Source organism: Drosophila miranda, chromosome 4 (genome assembly GCF_003369915.1).
Source record: "Drosophila miranda strain MSH22 chromosome 4, D.miranda_PacBio2.1, whole genome shotgun sequence".
NCBI lineage: Eukaryota > Metazoa > Arthropoda > Insecta > Diptera > Drosophilidae > Drosophila > Drosophila miranda.
In genome coordinates this window covers 16,429,480-16,454,043 of record NC_046677.1, presented here as the reverse complement: position 1 = coordinate 16,454,043, position 24,564 = coordinate 16,429,480, and the positions used below count along the sequence as shown (strand labels likewise).

The window sequence follows — 24,564 nt, the reverse complement described above, 5'->3', positions numbered from 1 at the left end:
GCTTAGTGTCTTGTATATATATCCCGATCCCGGTCTCTGTAAGAAGACAATAAGCTGCACAATTGGAGCTGAACAATAAGGATGTTAATTAAATCCATTATAGTACATTATGCAGGGATGTACGATTTGAGAGAGCGAAAAGGAATGTTTTAAACCTATATTCGTCCATATACCTTTATAATTGCACTTTAATAGATTGACAGATCCACACCACGCAATGACTATGGTAGGGATGGACGATGGAAAGAATCAGTGCTGCCAGAATTTCAGTCGAAAAATGTATGCCACACATTAGTGGCACTATTTCCAAACAAAATAACCTACTAATCATTAAACTTGTTAAATGAATGCCAAAGGTACGAATTGTTGTATGAAGTAAGCTGTCCATTGCATGTTTTAAGCTGTGAACAGTGATCGATCGATTGTTACACATTTAAGATAAAATTTTGCTGGCTAGCTGGCATTGTGTAATGAAATACAGCATTATGCCGCAAATGAAGACTCTGTACTTTGCTGATATCCGGGATTCGGGACTGGAGAAGATTAATTTTGTGTCAAAAGGCTATAACTTTGCTGCGAAGAGAGAGATAGCACGAGAATTGTAAAATTCTCATTGACATTGGCGACTACATGGCAATGTAATGTAGAATTCAGGTAAAATGTAAATGCCATGCGGCAGAAAAACCTAATTTCCATTACAATTGCACGTTTAGTTTTTATCTCTCAATTTGTAACCCACTTTGGTGCTATGACCAAAGGCCGTGGCATAATTGAATTGAATTGAGTTTGAAGACAAGAGAATTCTATAAATGTAGCTTTAAAAAATCTACACTTTTTTCTACATTATCTGCACTTATCTACATGTTATCTACGACAAAAAAATTTATCTAAAATGTTACAGAAGAGAAGACAAAAGATGTCGGGTTTTTTTTGCTATTTTGGTATATTTTTTTTGATTGACTCTTGGGTATTTTCGAGCTACACCGGCGCTGGTTACACCATCGTATTAGTTGTATGTGTGTGTGTGTATTGTATGCGTGTGATGTAAGGTCATTCGCGTGAAAATATCAGCGAGGAAAAAATCGAATTTTTGTGTTTTGTGTGCTAGGTAATTTCCGAAAAGCGTGCAAAATCAAAAAGTTTAATCAAATGCCAATGCATCAGCGGTGTACGTGTGTATATTAACAAGTGGTGAACATGTGAAAAATTGTCAAGAAATCAAAGGTGCTTGGTTGCCCAACGCAAAAATTGTGACGAAAAGCACCACAGTACTCTCGCACACACACACATGTGCTTATACGCATACTCTTGCATGGCAAGAGGGAGCTTGGAGAGCTAGAACCGAACCTAGAGTTGTCAACGCTGTGCGAAGAATTTCGTCATTGAGAAGAAGAGTGTTTGAGCATGTGTGTGTCTGTGTTTTGTGCGTGCCTTGTTACAGTGTGTGTGTGCGTGCTTGCGTGTGTGTGTTGGTAGTTTGTTCTCTTTGGTAGTAAAATGCAAAAGAAAAATCATCTCGACGGAAAAATGTGAAAAAATGTACATAATTCCGTACCTCAAGTATGCAGCCTTTGCCCGCCTCCCTGCCAGTGCCCACCCCAAATCAAATTGAGATGAAACACCGCGCTACCGATTGAAAAACTATTACATAAATAGTGCAAAGTGTAAATGTTATTGAAGGCAAAAAGAAGCGACGCCGCGCACGCTGTCGTCATCGCCTGCTAAAAAAAAGAGAAATAAAGAAAGAGAAGAAGAACGGTGAAGAGGAGGAAGAGCAGCCCCGCTAAGTACCGCTAGCCAGCCAGGCAGCGAGCGGCCGAAAGAAAACGCGTTACTTATTTTTGCGAAAAATACCAATTGTTTGTGCTTCCAGTATATGCATACGTACATAAATATATGTATAGGTGATGTTTGATGAACAAAACCATTACATATAGGATATCGACGAATTATTGACCATATAATGTGGAAAATAAACTAATAATATTTGCCATGCTTGTGTGGAGTGGGAGTGTGGTGGAGGGGAGTGGAAGGAAGTGAAAAGGAGCGGTGGAATAGTGCGGGTGGGTGCGCCTGTGTGAGTGACCTCGCGTACATGTGTCGCGTGCCTGCGATGGTGTTGATGTGTGTGTGCGGTGGCAAGGAGTGTCATGCGTATATTTTGCTGCCCCCCTGTTTCTTCTACTTCCCCCCTGCTGACCCACTGGCAAAGCCTATCGACAACCACAGAGCAGCAGCAGCGGCGGCAGAGGCAGTGCTCCTTTTGCTCCAGCGAGTTTTATCTTGTTTTCCCCATTTTAATCATATGCGGGCGCAGAGGAGAGACAACGACAATCACGTCATCCAGCCTGCGCCATGACACACCAACATCAACATCAATACAGTGAATAATGACAGCCAAAGAACGGCTTTGAACAGGTTTTGCCTCCTATAACCAGTGAGAAATGATATTTTCTATACGATTTGTATGGAAAATTACATTGCATACCTCTAGGTCTCGGCAAATAATATGAAATCATGATTATCGTGATTCACGAAAGCCTGGTTTTACTGTACTCAACATCAATGAGAAAACACACACACGTGTGCACTATAAAGTCATTTGAATGAACTTTTATTGGCCCAGTGCCGCAGCGGCAGGGAGCCTGGGGGAAATGAGAATAGGATGGGATTGGGATGTCCCCCGCCAGCTCTCGGGATGCGTGAATTTGATTGCTATTTCGAACGCCATACGAGCTCAACTAAGCCTTTTAATTAAACCAATTAAATATGTTTAATTCATTTAAATTCTCACTTGTTAATATTTGTTCGGTCCCCACATTTGACCGACCGCCCCCTCCTTCCCACGTTCTGTCCGTCAGGCCAGGCAGAGCATCGTCGGCACACTCTTTGTGTGTGTTAGTGGTTTGCGAGTGTGAGAAAGAGAGCAAATAAACTGAGTCATGGCTGAAGATGACGTTATGCTGCTTAGCTGCGGTTAGAAGCAATTTGTCTCCAAAGTGTTTATGCTCAAAGTTTGCCAATAAAGAACGGCGAAAGAAAAGAAACTTTCCTAGAAATGTGCCCAACACATATACACAAACACACAATTCCATTCGATTGACCTCGAAGCAGCTGGAAAGCAAATCGATAGTATTGTTCGATCGATAACATGTCACGCCGCCTTCTCTGGGCCCTCTACCTCTGCGCTCTCTCTCCCTCTCTCTTCTGCATTACGGCAAACAGCTGATTGCGCTGCCGCACATTTTTATATTTTTCTCGCAAAATTTGTAAAAATAAATATAGTTGACGACGACTTTGTGTGTATTCGGGCTGTTCGCCTTTTGTTCCGCTAGCGGTACTAAATTAGACAAGTTCCCTGCTCAAAAGGAAAACATGTACAAACCGAACAGAACCGCTTGAAACTGCTTGCGGATCGAAGCAGTGGTCAGTTTTTGGACTGCGTCGGGGACTGGTCGTGGAAATAGTTAGTATTTGATTAAAGTACTGCATTGAGGCTTGCTTTATCTTATTGTGATATGATTCTCCTGACACATCACAGAAACACTGGCCTGCTGCTGTTTCCCTGCACGTCGTGTCGGGGCAAACAAAGAGCGGTTCAGCTGAGGGGCTCTATCTTCCTCTGATTGTTTGTCCACCCGCTCTGCTGTAGTTTTCAGACGCAATACGAAACTCGAGGCTAGATAACTGAGATCCAAGCTAGGCGGCCGCCTGCCGTTATCAATATCCGCAGACATCATGCGGCGGAACAGCAAAATCCAGCTGGGAATGTTTTTACAATGATCGAATTGCTTGCTGGAATTTTCTATTGATAAAGTAAATCGAGGGGATGAATGAATATATTTCGTCTCAAATGGATCGACAATTTCTCACTGTCAAATCCCTGAAATAAATGCCGTGAATATTCTAATGAAAGAGTGTCACACTGCAGAGGGAATTCAACTTGAAACTATTCCAAACAATCGCCCCCTCCGTTGTTGTGTACTAGTATTTGTGTACATGATTTGTGGACCACCTTTGTTATGCAGGAGTACAGCAGGGAATTACTGTTATTTGAGTAGGTTTCGCCATTTTGTGTAACAATCCCTAATCGGGCCTGGTCAAGATAACGGGCCGCCCCAACTATTAAGATAAGGCTCTCAAGTACAATCCACTTACTCACTCGAACACACACACACAGAGAGAGAAATCGCTGTCGCAGCGCCCGTGTTTGGTCAGAAGCAGCAGCGCTAGGAGGAGGCTACTCTCTCACGCCTGGTCATGTGCGGCATTCATTCCGTTGCTCCAATCCGTTGCGTTCGCTCGCTCGTTTCGTGCCGTTCCGTTCCGTTCGTTCGCTCGTTCGTTCGTTCGTTCATCTCTGTTCCCCGCTTTTGCCGCTCTGACCATAGTTTTGGTCCGTTTTTGTAGTGTAACTGTTTTGAATAGTATGTTTTGACGGTTTTTAATTAAATAGCACTCGACTCGACCATAAAAAATAGTCCTTAAAAACATACACAAATTGTCTTAAAGAGATTCAAGATAAATACAACAAGAAACTTTATAAGAATAAATTAAAATCGGAAAAAAAGAAAACAGAAATTGTTTCTAAATACCAAAAAAGAGTACTCAAAGAAACAAAAAAAAAAAAATAGACAGTATTCCTACATTAAAAAAAGCCCCTATAAATACAGCAAAAAAAAAAACCAGACATTTTCTCTAAATACCAACGATTGCTTTTAAATACAAAAAAAAAGTGTTTCTAAAAAAAAGCCAAATATTGTTGCGCTCCTTGTGTGAAAATCATAATTATTTGCTCTTTGTGTGTGTTGCGGCTCTCTCTCCCTCTCTCTCTCTCCTGAATTCTCTCCCACTCTGGCTGTTACGTTTTTGTGTCTAGCCAGAAAATAGTATTTTCGTCGTCAACGTGCCATAATTTGGTTTTTCGGTTTTTGGCTGCAAAAAAAAAAAACGAAAACAAAAAAAACTGAACCGAACAAAAATCATTTCAGAATTCTTGGACTTGAGACAGATTCGTTCGGGTATACCTCGCACTCGTACTCGTACGGACATATGTATGCTGACGTGTGTGTATGTGTGTCGTGTGCGTGTCGGGGTGTGAGCTTTTTGTGGCCTGTGCGTGGAAACGGTTAATAAAGCTGAGAAGAAAAGTTAACATCAAATTAGCAAGCTGCAGCGGCTCCTCCACCTGCCGCCGCCGCCGCCGCGCCACCACCCAAGTGTATGGCTAGCACGTGTGCAGCACGACGTTGACGAAAGACAAGCTAAACGCGGGCCAGGGATGGCGGGAGAGAAGCAAAGAAAATAAATAAATTGAAAAAACATACACACAAAAACGCAAATATTATAAAATTATATTTAGTTGAATGTTAAATGTTGTTCGTTCGGCTTTCGGTTTTTGGCTTTTCTGATACCCCGTTACTCATAGAGAACAAAAAAAAATGGTATTATGTGGATAAGAAAAAGGATTTGCATAGTGGACTATTCTAGAGATAGGGCCACCAAAAGTACCATAATTCCCCCGAACTTCAGGCAGATGAACATCGTTTTTAATTTTCGACAGATCCTGTCTCAAACCGGCAGATTGATTATCAAAACTATAACATACCAAGATATTATACCAGGAGTAAATTCCATTTAAGTTTTCGTTCGATGTTCGTTCTCCTCGGCTTCTCTGCTTCGTCTGTTCGTCAATGCCTTTGGCAGCTGAGTCGGTGCCCAGAATCGAACAACAAAATACACAAATCAGTCCCAAGAAATTCACAGATTAAATTCCTTTTCCTGGCTAATCAAATAATTCCCTCTAGAGTAGCGGGGGTATCGCATAGTCGAGCGGTTTCGTTATTTGTTCTCCTTTCAGTTCTCCTCTTTCTCTTCTTCTTTGGCTGCGCCTGTCGTTGGCCGACTTGGCTGTCGTCGCATCCTTGAGTTGCGTTTATATCTGATTGCGCTGCCCCACGCAGCCCCCCCTCTGGGCGATTTGCTTGGGCGCTTTCATTTCTCTTTTACTTTCTTTATTTTTGTGAAAATTTATGTATTTTGAAAAAGTTTTCCCTTCTCTTTCGCTCACTAATTTTTGCGTGTTCTGTTCTTTTATTTTTTTTTTTATTTTTGCAAAAAGCATAAAATTAAAACCGAACGAAACACACAACAGAGAACAGAGAAAGTAGAGGAACAAGAAGAATTCGAATAATACGAATTTTCCTTTATTTTGCGAAAATACATAGGCTAAAAGAAATTAAAAACAAATAAAATATAGAAGAGCTGGAAGGAATAGCTGGTTAAATAATAAATAGGAAACAAATTTCGAATTGAAAAACAAAACACAAAAAGGAGACGAAAAAACCAACAAAAAACAACAACAACGGCAACATCAATCGCATCAACTAAATATCAAATTAAAAATAATCGTATAAATATAAATATAAATATAAAGATCTAATTTATAAATAAATATTTATCATAATGATTTAGTAAGTTAAGATTAAAGTACAAAAACAACAACAACACCAACCACTACAAATGAATTAATTAATTTAAAAAAGAAAAAAGTAATTTCACAAAAATTATAATCAATGCAAATGACAAAGAAATAACGAATAAAAAAAAATCCACAACAACAACACCCACACCAACAACAACAACAACAACAGTAGCAGCAGCAGCAGCGGCGGCAATTACAACAACAACTTCAACAAACACCAAGAAAATTCAACAACAAACAACAACCACAACGGATCAATACCAAAGATGGAGGCAAAATTCTTGGCTAGCGCTCTTTCATTCCTCTCGATATTTTTAGCGATTTATGCTCAATCACTTGGTAAGTACAGCAACAACAAAAACAATGGAAAAAAAAAACTCAATTACCTTTCCCCCTTTTTAACCTCTAAGTTGTCCCCCTCAAGACCACTAGCGTTAGAAAAAACCTTAAAAGAAAAAACATAGAAAATGCAGCTGTGATACCCCCCAGAAATTGCAAAACACAACACCCAAGAGAACCCAAACAAAACACACAAGAGGAAAAAAAAGGAAACCAAAAAGAGAAATAAATAATAGCAGATTGTATGCGGTTATACCATACACACACACACACACACATATATAAGACCCCACAAACAGACCCTGCCCTAACCCCCTACACGCCCCCTAATTGAGGGAGAGGTTGCCCCCTGCCCTGACAAGCACACTCTTCTTTTTTCCCTCCCAAGTCTCTCTTTTTTTTCTTCCACCTAACCTAACACTCTATACCAATAATAACAGAAAACGTACAATTAGAGACGGGCAGGCGATAGTAGCGTGACACGAATCGATTTGTCATCGAAGGAATTTTTAAATACTATGGTTTTTTATTTTTATTCTTAAGCAACTTTCAAAAAACCACAAGAAATTATATATATTTTGGGAGTTTCGGGGAGGTAAATCTCTAACACATCTCTGGAGGAGAAGCACTCCAAAGAAATATTGATTCATGTCCACCAGGCCCGGAGCTCCTATTTTATCTGTTGGCAATATAATTTTCGGCAATTTTCGGAATATAATTAGGGGCCTCCTTCGTTGCTTCGTTGCCCCAGGGCCTTCGGACCACCAAATCCGGCCCTGATGTCCACGATTTGTTGATGAGCCCAAAAAGTCATTGAACCGTATTGATTAAGTGGTGTAGCGCCTCACTCTTGCAGTGGTGTCAATTAAATGAAGATAATTGCGCTTAAAATAAGTTAACAAATCGATATTCTCGTGGGAAAGGAAAGTACATGTCTGGAAATTGATTGTCAAGAAGAAATTTCAGCACTGTATCGATTCAAATCTTGAATAAATTTCCATGCACGGACACACCTCTAGAAGAGAACTAGCGGTACATATAGTGGGAGCCATACTCGTACACTTTCCTTCAGCTTGGCTTTATGCTTTTTCTCTTTTCATATTGTAAGCTCTCCCTCTCCTCTGGTTCCTTCTTCGACTGTTGACCGAGGTCTCTGCCACCAATCTCTACACTGCTTTTGGTCCTTGGTCAAGCGAACGGTTGGGGGGTGGGGGGACTAGTTGGTGCTTCTTCGATATATTTTTCGTTGTTGCCTTTTATAGTTGATATTGTCGGACTTGAATCCCATTCCCAACTATTCCTCGACATTGTTTGGTTTTTTTTCTTCCTTCTTTCTTTCTTTCTATCGCTCGCCCTTGTTCATTTGATTTTCAATTTTCCACACAATTGCCAATGGAAAATGAAAGAATAAAGAGGAGCAGCAGAGGAGAGACTAGTCTGGGCAGAAGAAGAACCTGTATCAAGTTCATTCGGTTTCAAAATTTTTGTTTAGCTTTAAGGCAATTTTACATGCAGTCCAATAATGGCTTTTAGACCCTGCCGATTTGTTTATATTAACTTATCTATACCGAACCGATCGGAACCGAAACGAAAAGAAACGATTTACCCCGCCTAGTATCGGCGTACCCGACACGAACCGGCGCGCCGGACGGGACTGCACTTTGTTTACATTCATTTTTGCCACTGGGGCTCTATTCCATCCATCTATTTATTATTCTATGCATACTATCCATTTACCTTAGCCATGCTATTTTATTCCATCTACATATATCTATCTATACGTACTGTCTGTCTTTCTGACCAAAAAACCTACGTATGTTCATGAATTTTGATTTTTTTTCCCCTTGTTTTGTGTACATGCCCCGTATGCAGCTATTTTCACATTCAAGGTGTATTAATTGAGTTTTCTTTTCTTGTTTTCTTTCTTTCTTTCATATTCATTTCATGCTTTTATTCACTTTTGATTGGGGGTATTCGAGATACACACATACATACGCCAATGAGGAGACAGACAGGTTCTTCCATATAAGAAACGGAAGGAATAAATAATTATATAAGCTTTTATGCACATGTTTCTTTATTTGCTTTAGTCCGATGGAGATTCATTGAATCAATCAATCATTCATGAATCTATTTTTCGATTAATTATGAAATGCAGCAGATCGTTGGGATTAATGGGATCAATAGTTTCAAGATTCAACTGATAAGACTTTCACTTTTCACTAATTTACAATTTATCGGAAATTGAAATTATTCATAATTTGTAAATTTGTCACCAAATAAAAACAAAATATGAGTAAGTATTTGTTACTATAGCTTCGAAACTAATATTTTTGAATCATGGTGTAAATAATAAGAATAGATATTTTATTAAAAGCCTCTTTGCCCTTCGCCTTGAATCTCAACTTTATTTATGACTAAAAATTGTATTGTGTGCAAAAAAACATTCTCTTCAATGATTTCTAAAATTATTTGCGTAAATATACAATATACAATGGTTTTGAAATAAAAGAGCTATTCCGTGGAATACATTAAAGAAATCATAGACCAGAAAGAACGCTCTACCCCCAAGGGAAGATCGAGGAAGGAAGGAAGGAAGGAGGGCAGAATACGAACGAGTGTAGGAGGAGGTACATTCATATGTTTGCACTATATGAATCACTCTTGAAATGTTTGGGTTCGTTCTGGTGGTGGCAACAGCCAATATAAAGTACAGGCAAAAGCTACTTCAAAGCCAATTTTTCTGAAAGAACGGCGAGAAAACCACGTGTTGTCCAGGTGCTTATGTTGCCGAACTGCTCCGAAATGGTGCGAAGAGTCCAAAAATAATGTAGCTTCCCATACCAATTGCCTTCTGGTTCGGTACCGTCTGGACTTCTGGCCTTCTGGCCTTCGCTCCCCCCCTAGGTCTTGTCACATGTATTGCTTGAGTGTTTTGTACTCCCCCCAGCAGGTGAAATTTCTTGACATGCAAGTGTTTTTACACACGGTACTCAAAGCGTATAGGGGGGGATATTAAAGTCGTGTAGTAACAGGCAGGGAGTGTCGTTTTCTAGCCCATAAAGTATAGAATTACTTAATCAAACCAAAAATCCATACGCGCAGCATCATATACAAGTACTATATCTACTTGATGGCAGAATCTGGTGGCAATCGGATCATTATTATAGCCAGAAGAAACATAAAATGCCCCCTGTCCTTTGGCTATTTGAACACCTGGCTTTCGAGCATATGTTAGCGGGTATCATAGTGTCGATACCTGTTTGCCGCGACTTCAAACGACAGGAATGGTTCGGTTTTGTTGTTGTTTTTGTGTGTACATTCGGCTAACCAGTTTCATTTTGGCATGTTTATTTAATGACATTTTCATTACATTAATAAATGTCAAATATTTAAATTTTGGCTCACCCAAAAGAGAGCGCACAAAGAGAACAAGAAGACAGGACGCGAGCGAAGCCGGCGCAAACAAAAGGCAAAGTAAAGTAAAGCCCACAGTGGGACAAAGGAAATTGGGAAAAAATGGTCTAGTGATTGTGACAGGGAAAACAGGGAAAAACTGTCTTTGGGTTGGCTCATGTTACCATATCACGAAATCACCATAATCGTATAGGGCCATCCAAGGGTTTCCTTTTCCAAAAAGAGCTCTCATAGTTCTCTGTGGGATGTGTGTGAGTTATTCCGCGCATCTTTATCTATGATTTGATGCGTACATCTCCTAAATAAGGTGTTAAGTTTCTGTCTATCTATCTGATGTTAATTAACAAATAACTATGCTAACTATGTATTAAAATATAAAGAATAGCATACCGGGTGCGTGGGCGAGGCGCCGGGATTGACTACCAGTGGAGGCATTCAATCAAAAGATAGAAGATAGAGAAGAAGACACCTGTGTTAATCTGGAAGACGATGTTTGGGAACCAATCGAACAAATCTGAAACCGATGAAGAGATGATACATCACGAGATAAGAATATGAATAAGAATGCCGCCTATTTGCTTAATTTTAAGGCACTTGTTTAATCAGGTTTTCATTTTAAGGGATGGTTATAGGTAGGTATAGGTATAGGTTTGGCCATAGGCCATATGAACCCGTGTTCCATTAAAATGTATGGGCGATACTATTTATACTGTCTGTGCTCTGGTAGAAGATTACGAAGAGCAAAATCTTGTCTGCCACAAGAGCTTTTTCCTCTTTTTACAAAGAATTGTAGAATCCTTGATCTCATTCCTATATTACACAGTGGAAAAAACCTTCCATAAATTCTGCACTTGAGGAGAAATAACAATTACAATTCCATTCTGTTCCAACTGTTCCATATCTTGTGACGAACATTTGCTGGCGATGCAATAAATCACAACCACTAAACCCCCGCCAAGCACCTTCTCTAAGTGTATCTGAATCTCAAGAGGATTACGTTTTAACTCCTTGAACTGCTGGATGCTAAACCATAATTCAAAGTTGTTTTTGTTTGGAGAGATCAGAGATTTTTCAATGGCTTGTTGTTGTTGTTGTTGTGCATTTGGCAACAAAAATACATTACGACTATGCGAGAGATTGTCTTTGGGAATATCTATCTGCATTTTGCATTGAAACTGAGAGATGATTTGTGCCGGGGAGAGATGTGGGGTGGAGGCGTTTTCTTGTTTTGCGGTGTCTTTTCTGTGCCGCCTCTCTTTCTCTCTCTGTCTCTCTTTTGCGAGAAAACATTATTTTTATTAAGACAATAAACATGAAATGTAATTTCCCTTTCAATGTCGACGTTGCATGGCGTTGGCGCTTGAGTTCTCTGTTTTGGGGGGGTGTGGGGTGTTGGGGCAACGTTCAGGTTGAATTGTATTCCTGAGAGGGGAACGGAGGATGGACAGAGAGAAAGGCGTCGTCATATTGAATGAAAGAAAGGCTGCTGCCGCTGCTGCCAGTTTTCATTTTTCTATAGTGTGGGCGGAGCGGGGAGGGGCCGCCGCATTGGCTTCCTTCCCCTTCGTCCTCTCCCGTCCTGATTGCACATTGTCTGGGGCCATTACGATTGCAGCAGCACCAGCAGCAGCAGCACAACTCTCTTGTCTTTTTTGTCTCTCTCTCTCTCTCTCTCTCAACCTTTTAATGCCTGCGGCACATTTTGTACTGTTGTCCTCCTCTCCTCTCCTCTACTTCTCTTCTCTGGTTATTCTTGTTCTTCTTCAATATAGAGGTTGCCTTGTGTTTCCGGTACGTACCAGATAATGGTTGTTCTTAAACAGGGCCAAACACCTGGGGTCAAAATGTTAGCATTTACATATGTATATACATAGTTCCAAACATTTTCGTATATATTTATGTATTTGTTTTATGTATATTACAAATTTTAACAGTGATATAGGGCTAAAAAATGGGCTAGCGTCCTTTATTTTTTTTAAATATATTATAATATTATAGTATATTTACAACTCTTATAATTATCGATTATAATCATTCCCTATCGGTCCAGTAATATTAAATAAATGATCCTATGGTGAAAGTTTCTTCATAAAAGTTGAATTTCACTGCGTCAACAAATTTGTGAATTTTAGGGATTAAACACGTTTCAGTCCAAGATTTATATTCAAAATATTAATTAGTATAATATATTATACTCAAAATCATTATTGTCTAATAGGAATTTTCAGTTGAATATTCTAATCTTTCGTTTTGATTTATAGATAAATTTTGTGTGTGTGTGTGTGTGTGTGTGCTTGGACATAAATCTGTACAGCAAAACTGGTTTTGCCATTCATTAAGTTCGAGTTGCAAAAAATGCACTAAAATGTGACCTAGAGACTGTTTTCATCACCAAATAGCACTAAAGTCTATGGCAGACTCATAAAATAGCCATTAAACACAACAGTGTTAAACATTAAACATGTGCAGTGTAGATTAAAGGCAATTATTTGCGGCTAAATTTGGTCTGGGTCAAGTTTTGAGTTTAGACAATTTGTGTCTGTAATTTTTGTAGTTGTATATATTATAGAGCTTTGTAAGTCCTATTCTATTGCCCGCCACTGTAAGAAGTCTGTGCATATGCGTTTGTGCGCCTTTTACTGCCGTTGCATTTCCATTCCCATTCTCTTCCATGCTAATTTACTGTAATCGGAATGAGTGGGAGTGGGCAAGGACCAGCAGGAAGGAGACAGCAAGAAGACAGCAAAAGCAAGATGAATACAAAGAAAAAGATGGTACCGTACCGCATTTCAAAGCAAAAACAAAGTCGTATTTTAACGCTTTTATCTACTAGAATTTATCCCCCCGCATCCCCGCATCCGTCCTTCTCCACCTCTGGCAGTGCTCTAGCATTGCTCTTTTATTAGCGAGCACCTGATAAAAGCCACCATCGAGAGAGTTCACACATTCTAAAGACCTTTTCATAAAGATATGTACATGCGAGTAGATCTGTACGGTTGTCTGTTTATAGGTTCTTTTGAATATTTGCTCTGCCTTTGTTATACTGCAAGAGCATTAAATTTAAAAATAAATATAAATAAATGTGGTGGTGTTGTTTTTTTTTAAAGAACAATACAAATATACACACTCGTACATACACATATAGACACGTATGTATGTATGTAGTTTCATTGCTCTTATTGTCACACTCTCTCCCACTCTCTTCTTTGCGGACACACTCTCTCGCACTCTTTTCTTGGCGGACAAAGCAGAGAGCGCTTCATAGCGGACACTCTCTTGTCCTATCGGCACTTGTCTTGGGCTTCATCTCTCACTGTCTCTCTCTCCTTCTCTCTCTCTCTCTGTCTGTGTGTGTCACCTACAAGTGTGAAATGTCAGGTTTTTTCTTTTTTTTTTGTTGTACCCTTAGCAGGGGGTATTACTATTTTGGAACATCCAAAATGAGGTATCCAAGGTATAGCCAGGGTATATATGTATCTGTCCACTGATCTTTAGCTTTGCTTTATTTTTTTTTTATGTATTCTTTATTGCGTTTTGCACTTGGACAGATTTGCCTGTGGCCCACTGTGCAGTCAATGGCATTTATAAGTATCTGTATATATTTGTTTTTTTTTTTGTGTTTTTTTTTTATGTCTGACTGTCTGCCAGAAAGAAGCACTCCCACAGTTTTTGTTGTCTGTTTGGCTTTTCATCGACAGCAAACGGCAGCAACAAAAAGCCATGCAAAAAAAAAGTCGCCAACGTCACCAAGAAAATGCCAGCCTGTGTGCTTGTCCCTCCCCCCCCGCCCCACTGCGCACCTCTGTCCAACCCTTTGCTGGCCTGGCCCAATCAATCAGCAGACCAGACCCCATGCGGCCCGCGGCCCCTGGCCAGACCAGAGACCCCGGAATTTTCCCTCCGTTTTCCATTATTTGGTTCGTTTTGGCTCAAAATATTTTCACTCTGACTGACTGACTGGCCGTCTGTCTGGGAATTTTTCAATTGTGACTGCAAAGAGGACGCAAAATTGAGGAAAATTTACGGACAAAGGAAATGCAGGTGCGATACGATGAATGCGAATCTAAGGGCAGACTTGAACTCCGAAATTTGCATCCATGGAACACGAATCAACTTCCCCACCACTGCACTAGAGGTCATAGACCATTTTGGGCATAGGGCAGTGTTTAATTTATGAAGAAAAAATCTCAAAAGAGCTTCATACTCCCCTGATCATCTCTAATGTCCCTGCTATCACGATGCAACTTTTTTTGAAAGTTTTCATGCGATATCTATTAATTTCTTTTAATTTTTCCTTATTTAATTCTTATTTATTTAGGTATTCATTTTTGCTCTTCAGTTTTCTTTCTTTGATATATTGTAACATCATTATTAGTTTTATTATTATGTTGCTTTCTTTGTGCGCGTTTTTTGTGCCTGCCTTTGTTTTACGATTCAATATCGGAATTACCGTGCAAATAAACAGCATTATTGATAAGTCGCTGGCGAAAGATCCAAGGGCCGGGACGGGCCGCCTTATCGCTTTGCTTTTTGTTTGCATTCGATTCGGTTTGTTCTGTGGGCTCCAAGCAGCAATTAAATAATTGCTCTTTGGTTTCAAAGTTCAAAAGTACAGTGTGATACAGTGTGCAAGCACAGTGATGACTCAATGTAGAGAACCGCTGCAAACGAAATGCGTTAATTTTTGGAAACAATCGAGCACTAATCAATTATCAATTAAATGGCGGCGAGCTGCCACATGGGTAGCATTTACTGTAAAAATGTGTACTTTTTTTTACAAGTACAATAAATACATAAATAAATAAATTGGCAACAGACACAGGCACGCACGAGTTTTCCTTTTTCTTTGCATCAATTTGCGTTTCGTTTCCAATTGTGCCAAAGCCAATAATAATTGACATAAATGGCGCAGACAGAGGGCGGCGAATGGGGGATCCATCCCACAGAAGGGGAGGCAGAAATGAAAGCAAGGCACAGCCACATAAATGGAGAAATATTCAACGAAAACGCTGACACAACCCCACAAATTTATTGATCAATTCTGATGGCTTCTCTGACGTACACAGAACAATGATCGGTCAAGCAAACAGCGGCTGATAAACTGTAGACAATACAGTGCTCGCTCGAAAAGAGGGAACACACAGAAATTCTTTCATAATTCCTAGATTTCTCCTACATGACTGATCTGTCCTTATTCCTCAATGAAATTCGCTTGCTCTTTCAAGTTCTTTGAGTTTTTATCACACTCTGTGTTCAATCTTGAGAGCAGTTAAATCATTTAACATTTATCTGTAGCTAGCTTTTTATATTCGTTCTTGATTGGAAAAAGGTTGAACTGTTTTTCATCGTTGAACGTTAAACTCTCTTGGTCGTGCTCTCATCTACTTGAAAGCTGTTGTATTGGTTTGTGCATTGTAAATTTACGATCCGCTTAACAGCCTGATTCATTTCATTCCTTTGTAGGAGCGTCATTCAAGGTAACCGCTTGAGGGGCATTTGGCCACTCACTTGAAATGCAACAGTTCTGCATGCTGTCTCGCTCACTTCCTAACACAAATCCACAATTAGCTCTCTGGAGGTGGAGATGTCTCCTTGAGATACATAATACGGGTAGCATGGGAGTAGGAGTTATCCTTCACTCGGAGACAAATAAACGTTGTACAGCAGCGGGGGGGTGTGTCAGGCACACGACATGTATTTTTTGTAATTTGAATTTTCGGGCATTATCTTTTTCGCTTTTCGCACGTGGCGAAGAATAAATCTCGGGAGCAAGGGAAGCTGCTGTATAGAATGACTCTCAATGGAAAACAACTATAGTTTATTCGTTTAAATACTTAATTTTATTTAACCAAACCAAAGGCGAAGAACTTCTGGATTGTAGCAACCACTGTAACCGTGTCTACTATATACAAAAAAAAAAAAAAGATACCCGATGTTCTATTCTGTTCCATTGATTGTGTTTCAGTGTGTTACCCGTTCCGGGTTCGTTTTTGCTTTTGCTCGTTTGTTTCGTTTCCATGGCCATTAGAAACCGACCACTAGAGAGGCTGAAATTAAATTTAGACCATGTTTATTTCGTTTAATTAGACACAGCAACTGCAAGCAAATAAAATATTTATGTACCGACACAAGCCGAAAGGCAGGCTGGCACAGACAAATAGTACTACAAGTATTCGAATTCCTATTCTGTTATTTCTACATGGTACTTGAAAACGTTAAACAAGTGTTTTGTTAATGTTTGTTGTTTGCTTTAAGTACTTCAAATGTGCATTGATTTGGTCCGAAATTAAATGAAAAGAACGCAGCAATTAAGACGGCTAAAAAATACTTGAATCGTTTAAGAAATCTCATAGGCTGGAGAAGTAGCCAGCTGTAGGTAGTATTACACATATAACAAAATATATTGCCAAATCGTACAAACGTAAAAGGCAGAAATAAAATAAGAAAAAAAAATACAGAAATAAAAAAAAATAAAATACAAAAAAAAAAACCTAAATAAAAAAAAAATACAAAAAAAAAATAAAAAAAATACAAAAATACAGAAAAAAATTAAAAAAATACAGAAAAAAAAAATAATAACAAAATACAGAAATAAAAAATAATTTATTAAGCAGAGATACAAAATAATTAAAATACATAGCCAAAAAATAAATAAAATACAGAGATACAAAAAAAAAAATAATCTAGAAATAACAATAAAAAATAAATACAATACAGATATAAAAATATATAAAATACACACATAAATGAAAAATAAATTAAATACACAAAAATAATCAAGTAAAAAAATGGTTAAAAAATAAAATAATTAAATTAAAAATAAAATAAAGTCTTCTATAGTGCCCGTGAGGCACACTCGTGTTTACCCAAAAATGGAAGGACTTTTGGTACTCTTCCTGCCACGCATGCAAGACACCCATGTGTGCTCTACGCAGACAATCCCACAGCAACAAACAAACAAAAAGAAAGATAAATGATTGGAACAGCAGAACAGAGAACAGAGAGCGGAGAATGCAAAGTACAAAATCCATTTTTCAAGTTCCTGGCTGCCTCGTATGCCAACTATTTAATCCCATGTATTATCCATCTGTCTTGTTTCCGGCCATTAAGGGTATTCCAGGCTAAGCTGCTGTCACGTTTCGATGAATCATTAACTATCGATAGTAGCTGCGGCGACGGTGGCGGCATCCCTGCCACCAATTTATTTGCTGTAAAAGTTTACGGTAACTGTTGTTGTTGCTATTGCCTGCTTGTTTCTTCCTTCCGCTGCTTTCCGTTCTGCTGCCACACATCTTCTTCCTGTACAGCGGCGGTGGCGGTGGCGGCGGCGGCGGCGGACATGTTTGTTTGTTTTGAGGTTAAACTGCACAACTTTGTCAGAGATATGGTAGTGCTTAGTACTGGGGGATGGGTAGTATGGGGTATGGGGATGCTGTCGAGTACGCACACACACATGTGTGCACTACTATTATCGCACGGGTAGTTCGGACCAGACCAGAGCGCGCCTCGTCATTTTCATATTCATTTTGGTTGGCTTTTGCTAATTTTAAAATAGACGAAACAAATTTTTTATTTTAATTTACAGCACACGCACGCATAGACCCGACCAGACATGGCCAAAAATACAAAACCTTAGGGAGCCGAATATTTTGATACCCTTTGCAGAACAGAAAAATGAATAATTTTGGTTGTGAAAAACAAATAATCAAGTAAAATAAAAAAAAAACAAAAAAGCATTACTTAAAATATAAAAGTCTTAAAAATATGAAAATTAGGAAAATAAAAGAAAATAAAAATCAAGAAAAATTAAACGAAAAAAAAATTAATTTAAAAAATGTAAGACCAATAATATATAAATTAAATTAAATTTTAATTTTTAAAATAAAATAATAAAATAAATATACCTAAAACTATAAATATGTATAAAAACATAAAATAAAAAAAAAAATATATATAATCTGGGCAAAGTATTTTTAAATAAAACGATAGTTCCCAACGGCTCAGACATTTATGAATATATAGACTCTTTGATCAAGAATATACCTACATACATACATATTTATGTACATACATATGTACACACTTTTGTGGTGTTGTATGGAGATGCAATCTCTATGCCAACAACTGTACAAAATCGTAATACCTCCTCCGGCCAAGGGTATACATATACTCGTACAAAAGCACAGACACACGCGAGACACATGACTCGATGCCATCTCGCTGACGTCTCTCCTTCCGCTCTAGCAATCTGCTTTGCCCCGCCCTGCACCCCCGGCTCCCCCACTGCCCCCGCCTTTGTTGTGTTTGCTTTTCGTCGCGTAACTCGGCTGCGTATTTAAATATTTATTTATAAATCTCGGGTCTGATTATGATAAGGATGATAATGATAATCACAATAATGGTTAGTTGGCGCTTTTTAAAAATGTGACACACCGTCGTCGCCCCACCCCACCCCATCCCACCCCACAAAGCAGCAGCCCTCTCGCCCCTTATTCGTATCAACTTTGCTTTGTTCCCTGTGTGTAAAGGTATCTGTATCTGTATGTGTTAATGTATCTATAGCTGTATCTATAGCGTGTGTATGTGTGCGCTTGGGTTGTTTGTCAAGTTTAGCGCTTCTTTGCATCTAATTGCCTTTTCGCATGCAATTTATTTAATGAACTCTCTTTGTTTTTTCTTTCTGTTGTTGTTTCGTGCGTTTGCCTTGGCGTTCACTGACCCATCGATTCCGATCGATACATTTCCATTGCGATCCGGTCTGTCGATCGTTTGTTGCCTTCCAATTGAATCAATCAGTCAGTCACTTGAGAAGTGCAGGAACAACACACATCTTGAACATTTCCCAACAAACTGTGTATTATGTAATTAGACAATTCTTTATGGGGTCTGTACGGGTTGGGTAAATAAAGGGTAAATTGGAAAATGCTGTTGCGAAAATCCCACAATTATTCAATCAGTTGAAAAAAATAAAATGTTTTAAATGGTAGGAGATCTTTTGTATTTGATTGATATTATTTTTAATTAATTTATTTATTTATAAAAAATGAAATAAATAAATGAATAAACAAAAAAATAAACTACTTAAAGGGAGATTTGAATGTTACCAAATACTGAATGTTTTACATAAAGTTTTGTTTTAAAAATCATTAGGATTTTCCCCTGTTTTGTGGAGGAACAGAAATTCCTTTTCATTCTTCAAATATCAGCATGAAAAGCCATTATTTATTGATAAGATATCATGAAACACGACTAACATATCTATAGCAGTTTTTCAATGACTCTCAACTCTTTTCTTTGTAATTCTTCCATTAAGACATGCGATTAATGGTGTGAATAAATGTAGTATGATCATCATGAAAACAAAAAAAAAACGAAGTAAAGAAAATTAAGGGTTAATCAGCGTATTTGTAGCCCACTTTTGAGAGTGAACAAAAAATCAAGTATACGACCCGCTCTCTGGGTTTTTTTTCCCCGAAAAGGAATATTTCATTTTGCAGTTTTTGTTGCGACTCTTAAAGCCCCCCATTTTCCCTTTTTTTAATTGTCCATTACTAATAGGGGACAAAACTTTCGGAGGAAACTTTCGAAATCTGATTCCCATAAAGTTTGAAAAATGTTTTGCTCGGGGCTTCCCAAAGAGTTTTCCCTGTCCATGCTGTTGCTGCTCCAACCAGGGCCGCTCCAACTGAGCGTTTTCACGTGCGCACGGAATGCTTAACACAATAATACCAATACACACACACACACACACACAGGTACCCTCAACAGTTCTGGTTTGGTGTTAATTAATTTTTAATTTAATCTAATTTTTTGTTTTTTTGTTATATTCAGCCTGTTTTGCACCCCCCTCGCTGCTTTTGTGTTGTGCAGTGTAATTCGCGCACTTTGGCATTCGTTTTCGCGGCTTTTTGCAAATTCTGTGTGTAAATTTTAATTTAATTGCTTTTGGCCATAACAGCAACAGCAGACAGCAACAGCAACAGCAATTCTAAGCAAATCCAAACAACAACTACAGAAACACAAAGTATTACAACAAAAGATACAGAGATACGGGGCGGCCATTTGTTCGACTTTGTATTGCCCTGTTTTTCCCCAGAGCACAGCCCCACTAAAATGAGTTCATTAAAAACCAATAAAAACCCGATACATGATTGGCGGAAAATAAAAGACTTACGACTAGGGGATACCTGCGTACATATGTACAAAAAATGTGCATGTATCACCATAACCTTAATAGAGCGCGCTGTCCCACAACACACACGACACGACACGACACGACATGTCTGTTGTTTTTGCCATGATCGGGCATTCTCTTTTGTAGCATTCGCTTGTGCGTGTCGAGCACTAATGTAAGGCATCAAGAAGGAAAGCCGGAACGTGCCCGTATGTACATCTTTTGCAAAATAGAGGAAAATTTAAACATATTTTTTGGGTAGAAATATAAAAGACTTTTCTTATGATCCTGATCAAGAATAAGTCTTCGCAACCTTCTACTCAGCCAAGCGTACCGCAAAGATGTACAAATGCAATATTTGTTTCAGACATTCTTACACACTTTCGAAGAAAGACATGCACATGCATGTTCGATTGTGGGCATGCTAATTTGTACGCACATAAAGGAACGGAACGGAACGGAACGGCGGGCACAGGCAGAGACGGAGACAGAGACAGAGACAAATACCTATAACAATATGTCACAATCTATGGGGATGATGTAGAGCGCCAGAGGTCTATAGACTACAGGCAGTCCCATAAATTTGATTAAATAAAGTTTTAGTTTTTGCGCTTTTTGACGGTGCTTTCTCTCTCGCCACAGTCTCTGTGTGTGTGGACTCTGTCTCTTGTGTTCTCTGGCGCGCCCCGCATTCATTCGTTTTGTTCGTCTTTCTATTTGGCACAAGGAATGCGACAAAAACTATGTTAGATGAACAAGCAATAAACCATAAATTTCTTGTCAGACCTACAACAACGACTGAAAAAGCACAGCAACAACATGCATGGCGGTTAAACGTTTAGGGTTTGCCTCTCTTGGTCGAAAAAATCTGTAAAAAAAAATGGAGGTAGAGAGAAAGAGAGGTGGAGCACAAGCGAAAAAGGAGAACAAGGAAATTCTAAGGTGTGTTTATACATTCCCCAGGGCTGGCCATAGCCCATGTAAATGCTGTAGTATTTGGAATTTTTTAGTATTTTCTTCGGTTTGTAACTCTCGACGAAAAATGTTTAATTCACTTACTTACAAGTGCGTAATTTTCAGAGAAAAATTAACAAAATAGAATAAATTAAATAAATTTAAAAATAAATAAATAAATTTAAAAATAAATAAATTTAAAAATAAATAAATTTAAAAATAAATAAATTTAAAAATAAATAAATTTAAAAATAAATAAATTTAAAAATAAATAAATTTAAAAATAAATAAATTAATTTAAAAAATATATACATAAATTACAAAAATAAATAAATTACAAAAATATATTAATTAAAAAATAAATAAATTGAAAAAATTCAAAATAAAATAAAAAAATTCAAAATATTAATTAAATACAAAAATTAGATTAAAAAAAAAAACACGTAAACGAATATTAAAATGTTCACCTAAAAACATCTTGACTTAAACGAAATGTATGAGTAACTTTAATACCGCCGCTGATATTACTGAAATTTGAATTGGAAATATTTCATATTGTAGAGCTTCTCCACAACCTCAATCTCTGGTGTTTTTGATACAGACAAGACCCACTGTACTACGTGTAAATATAAGTGTACATATGTACATCGTATGATTGCATCTTTTAGGTAATAGCACTTTTCATCTTTTGGAATGTGAAAGCTTAAAGAGACAGTTACAGTTTGGGCCCTGTCGGAAGCCCTGGCACCTGTACGTGCTTTTTTGTGTGTGTGTGTGTGTGTGCGTGACAGTGTTGTATAAATTTGTAATATTTCTTAGCTGTGTCCCCGTTGCCCGCCCGTCTGCCGTGTGCAATATGCTTCCCTGTGCTGGCATTTTTCTCCTGTACACTGTCTTCTGCTTCTCTCTTTTACTCTCTCTGTGTGTGTGTGTGTGTGTGTGTGTGTGTGTGTGAGTGCTGTCCAAAGTGACAAAAGCATTTTCGGCGAACATTGGGTGGCTAAATGCGATGGGTGCGGAGAGGAGGGGGGCTTACACTTGGCGGGGGTAAATGCGCTACCGCGACTCGTGCATGTAACATTCATGGTTTACCCTCGAGGAGAGGGTATTGCTCTGAAGATGAAGATTCGGATGGCGACGATAAGTCCGAGATGAAATTGGCAATCCATAAGAACAAAATCTATCGTAGGGTATGTCAACGGGCGGATGCTCAGTGGAAAGAGAATTTTTTGCCCTGAAATTGTTTAGAAATTATAATCCATTCGATCCCTAGTTTGAATCTATATTCATGTTATTGCCCTCTTGGAATATTGTATCTGTACAGGGTATCAATTACTTCGAACCCCAAGGGATAGCGTTTCCACAATAAATTGTTGCTGTAGTTGTTTTCTGCAGATGTGTCTGTGTGTGTCTTTGTGTGTGTTTGTGAGTGCGGAAAAAATCTACATTTCTTTGCGCTTAATTTTTCCACAGACAGAACAAAAGGCGTGTAGGAAGCAGCCGTGCAGGCAGGAAGAAAGACGGAGGAGAAAATGTCAGCAGATGGCGAAAAGAGACGTAAACACACTCGTAATTGAACTACAGTTATGTACCGTATGAGTGTATGTACAGGGTACAGGCTGACTGACTGACTGACTGACGGATGTGTGTGTGTGACGTTATGTGACGTGTGTGCCTGAACGGTGTACGGCGGGGAAAGGAGAAACGTGCGTTGACATGTCGGCCCGATAAGGATAAAGAAATTGTCCGTTTGGATGACTCGTTTAATCAGCTGATAAGATTGTGTGTTTATTCTTTCGCGCGTTTTGTAATACATCCGCTAACAAAACATACTCTTACATACAACAATTACACAAATATTTATGGGCCATTTCGGGATTGTGCTATCATCCCCACATACAGACACACTCGACGATAACAATTCTGCTGTCGAGCTTGTGTTGCCAGCAAAATCCAACAAGTTAATGGCCCAAGGTTTGCATCATGGCCAGGTCTTTGGGGGTGGTAACGGGCGGGATTATGCAGTTCAAACCGGTCCCATCATTGACGTCATTGTTGAGGGGGTTCTTTTGGCTTGGCCCAACGATGATGCAGTTGCTACCAGTCAGCCATTGACGTCATCGTTACGGTTATCTATGTAGAACAACTTTTGATCAAAAGCAGAAATTGAAAAAATACTACCGTAACAGTGTGTGACCTGAACTTGTTTTTACTGGAAAATCTAAGAACTGATGCGGTTAGACCTTGAACAAATTATGATTTAAAGAACTTTGTGGAAGAAAGAATTAAAGAATCCAGCAAAAAACTGATACTTGAAATTTATTCATTTTCAGAATAATTAACTTACTATTTAATGACCATAAAATATACAATTTCAAAGATATTTCATGAGGAAGAAATTCTGTTACTTCGGGATAGTGTTAGCTTACTTATTTTTTAGATTATCCTTGGACTCTGAACGCAGTCCATCAATTTACTGTGTCATGCCCAAACAATGTATTTGTTTTTGGTTTCTTGGGACCGAACATCGGAATACTTGTTCGCAGCACCCTAAAGAAACAGTAGTGCTGTTAAGTTTTTATTAATATTGGAAGTTTATCAAAGTATCATATATTAAACCCTACTTTCATCTTCTATCTCTATAGTTATACTCCAATTGTTTCAGTAGAATTCCCTGAATTTGTGGACACAACTTTCCCCCACTATAAATCTGTTTCTCAACACACAACGATTATAAATACAGATTTATTCTCGAAGAAAAACAAATGTCTCTCTCTTGATCTTTATCTCTATTTCTACAACTTCACTCTCTCTTTCTCTGTCTCTCTACAAACAACCTCTTTCTCTGTCTCTCAATCTATCCCCCAATCTATCCACCACCAAAAACTATCGTTTAAGTTACGGTAAATCACTCAGAGTGTGGCCCCAGCCAATGCCCATTTATCGATACATAAATTAATGTTAATTTCCAGCATTTAAGTAAACAAATCTTCTCGGTTATAATTCTATTTAAGTTGTATTTATTTATTTGTTTTTTCGTTCGGATTGTGTGTGTTTTTTCCTATGAAAATATGTTCATACATACATCTAGTATGTAAGTGTGTTTTATTAGCCCCCCCCCGCCCCACCCCCCAGCATAAGAATTTCGATTAAATATATATATATTTTGCAACTTGGCGCTGAAATCAAATAATCG

At 38.5% G+C, this 24,564-nt stretch overlaps 1 protein-coding gene across 4 annotated transcripts in view; it reads left to right on the top strand.

Annotated features, from left to right (window-relative positions):
- Positions 1 to 1,007: 1,007 nt before the first annotated feature.
- LOC108162368 overlaps positions 1,008 to 24,564 on the top strand; it is a 37,164-nt gene continuing 13,607 nt past the window's right edge. For 2 of the 4 annotated variants that reach the window (XM_033392648.1, XM_033392649.1), the window contains exon 1: positions 6,475 to 6,823. In XM_033392648.1, coding sequence (XP_033248539.1) covers positions 6,751 to 6,823 — 73 coding nt within the window. In that variant the 5' untranslated portion in view covers positions 6,475 to 6,750. Of the gene's footprint in view, positions 1,109 to 3,894; positions 4,428 to 6,474; positions 6,824 to 24,564 lie in introns of those variants that run through there. The other 2 variants (XM_033392646.1, XM_033392647.1) reach the window with 2 other exon arrangements.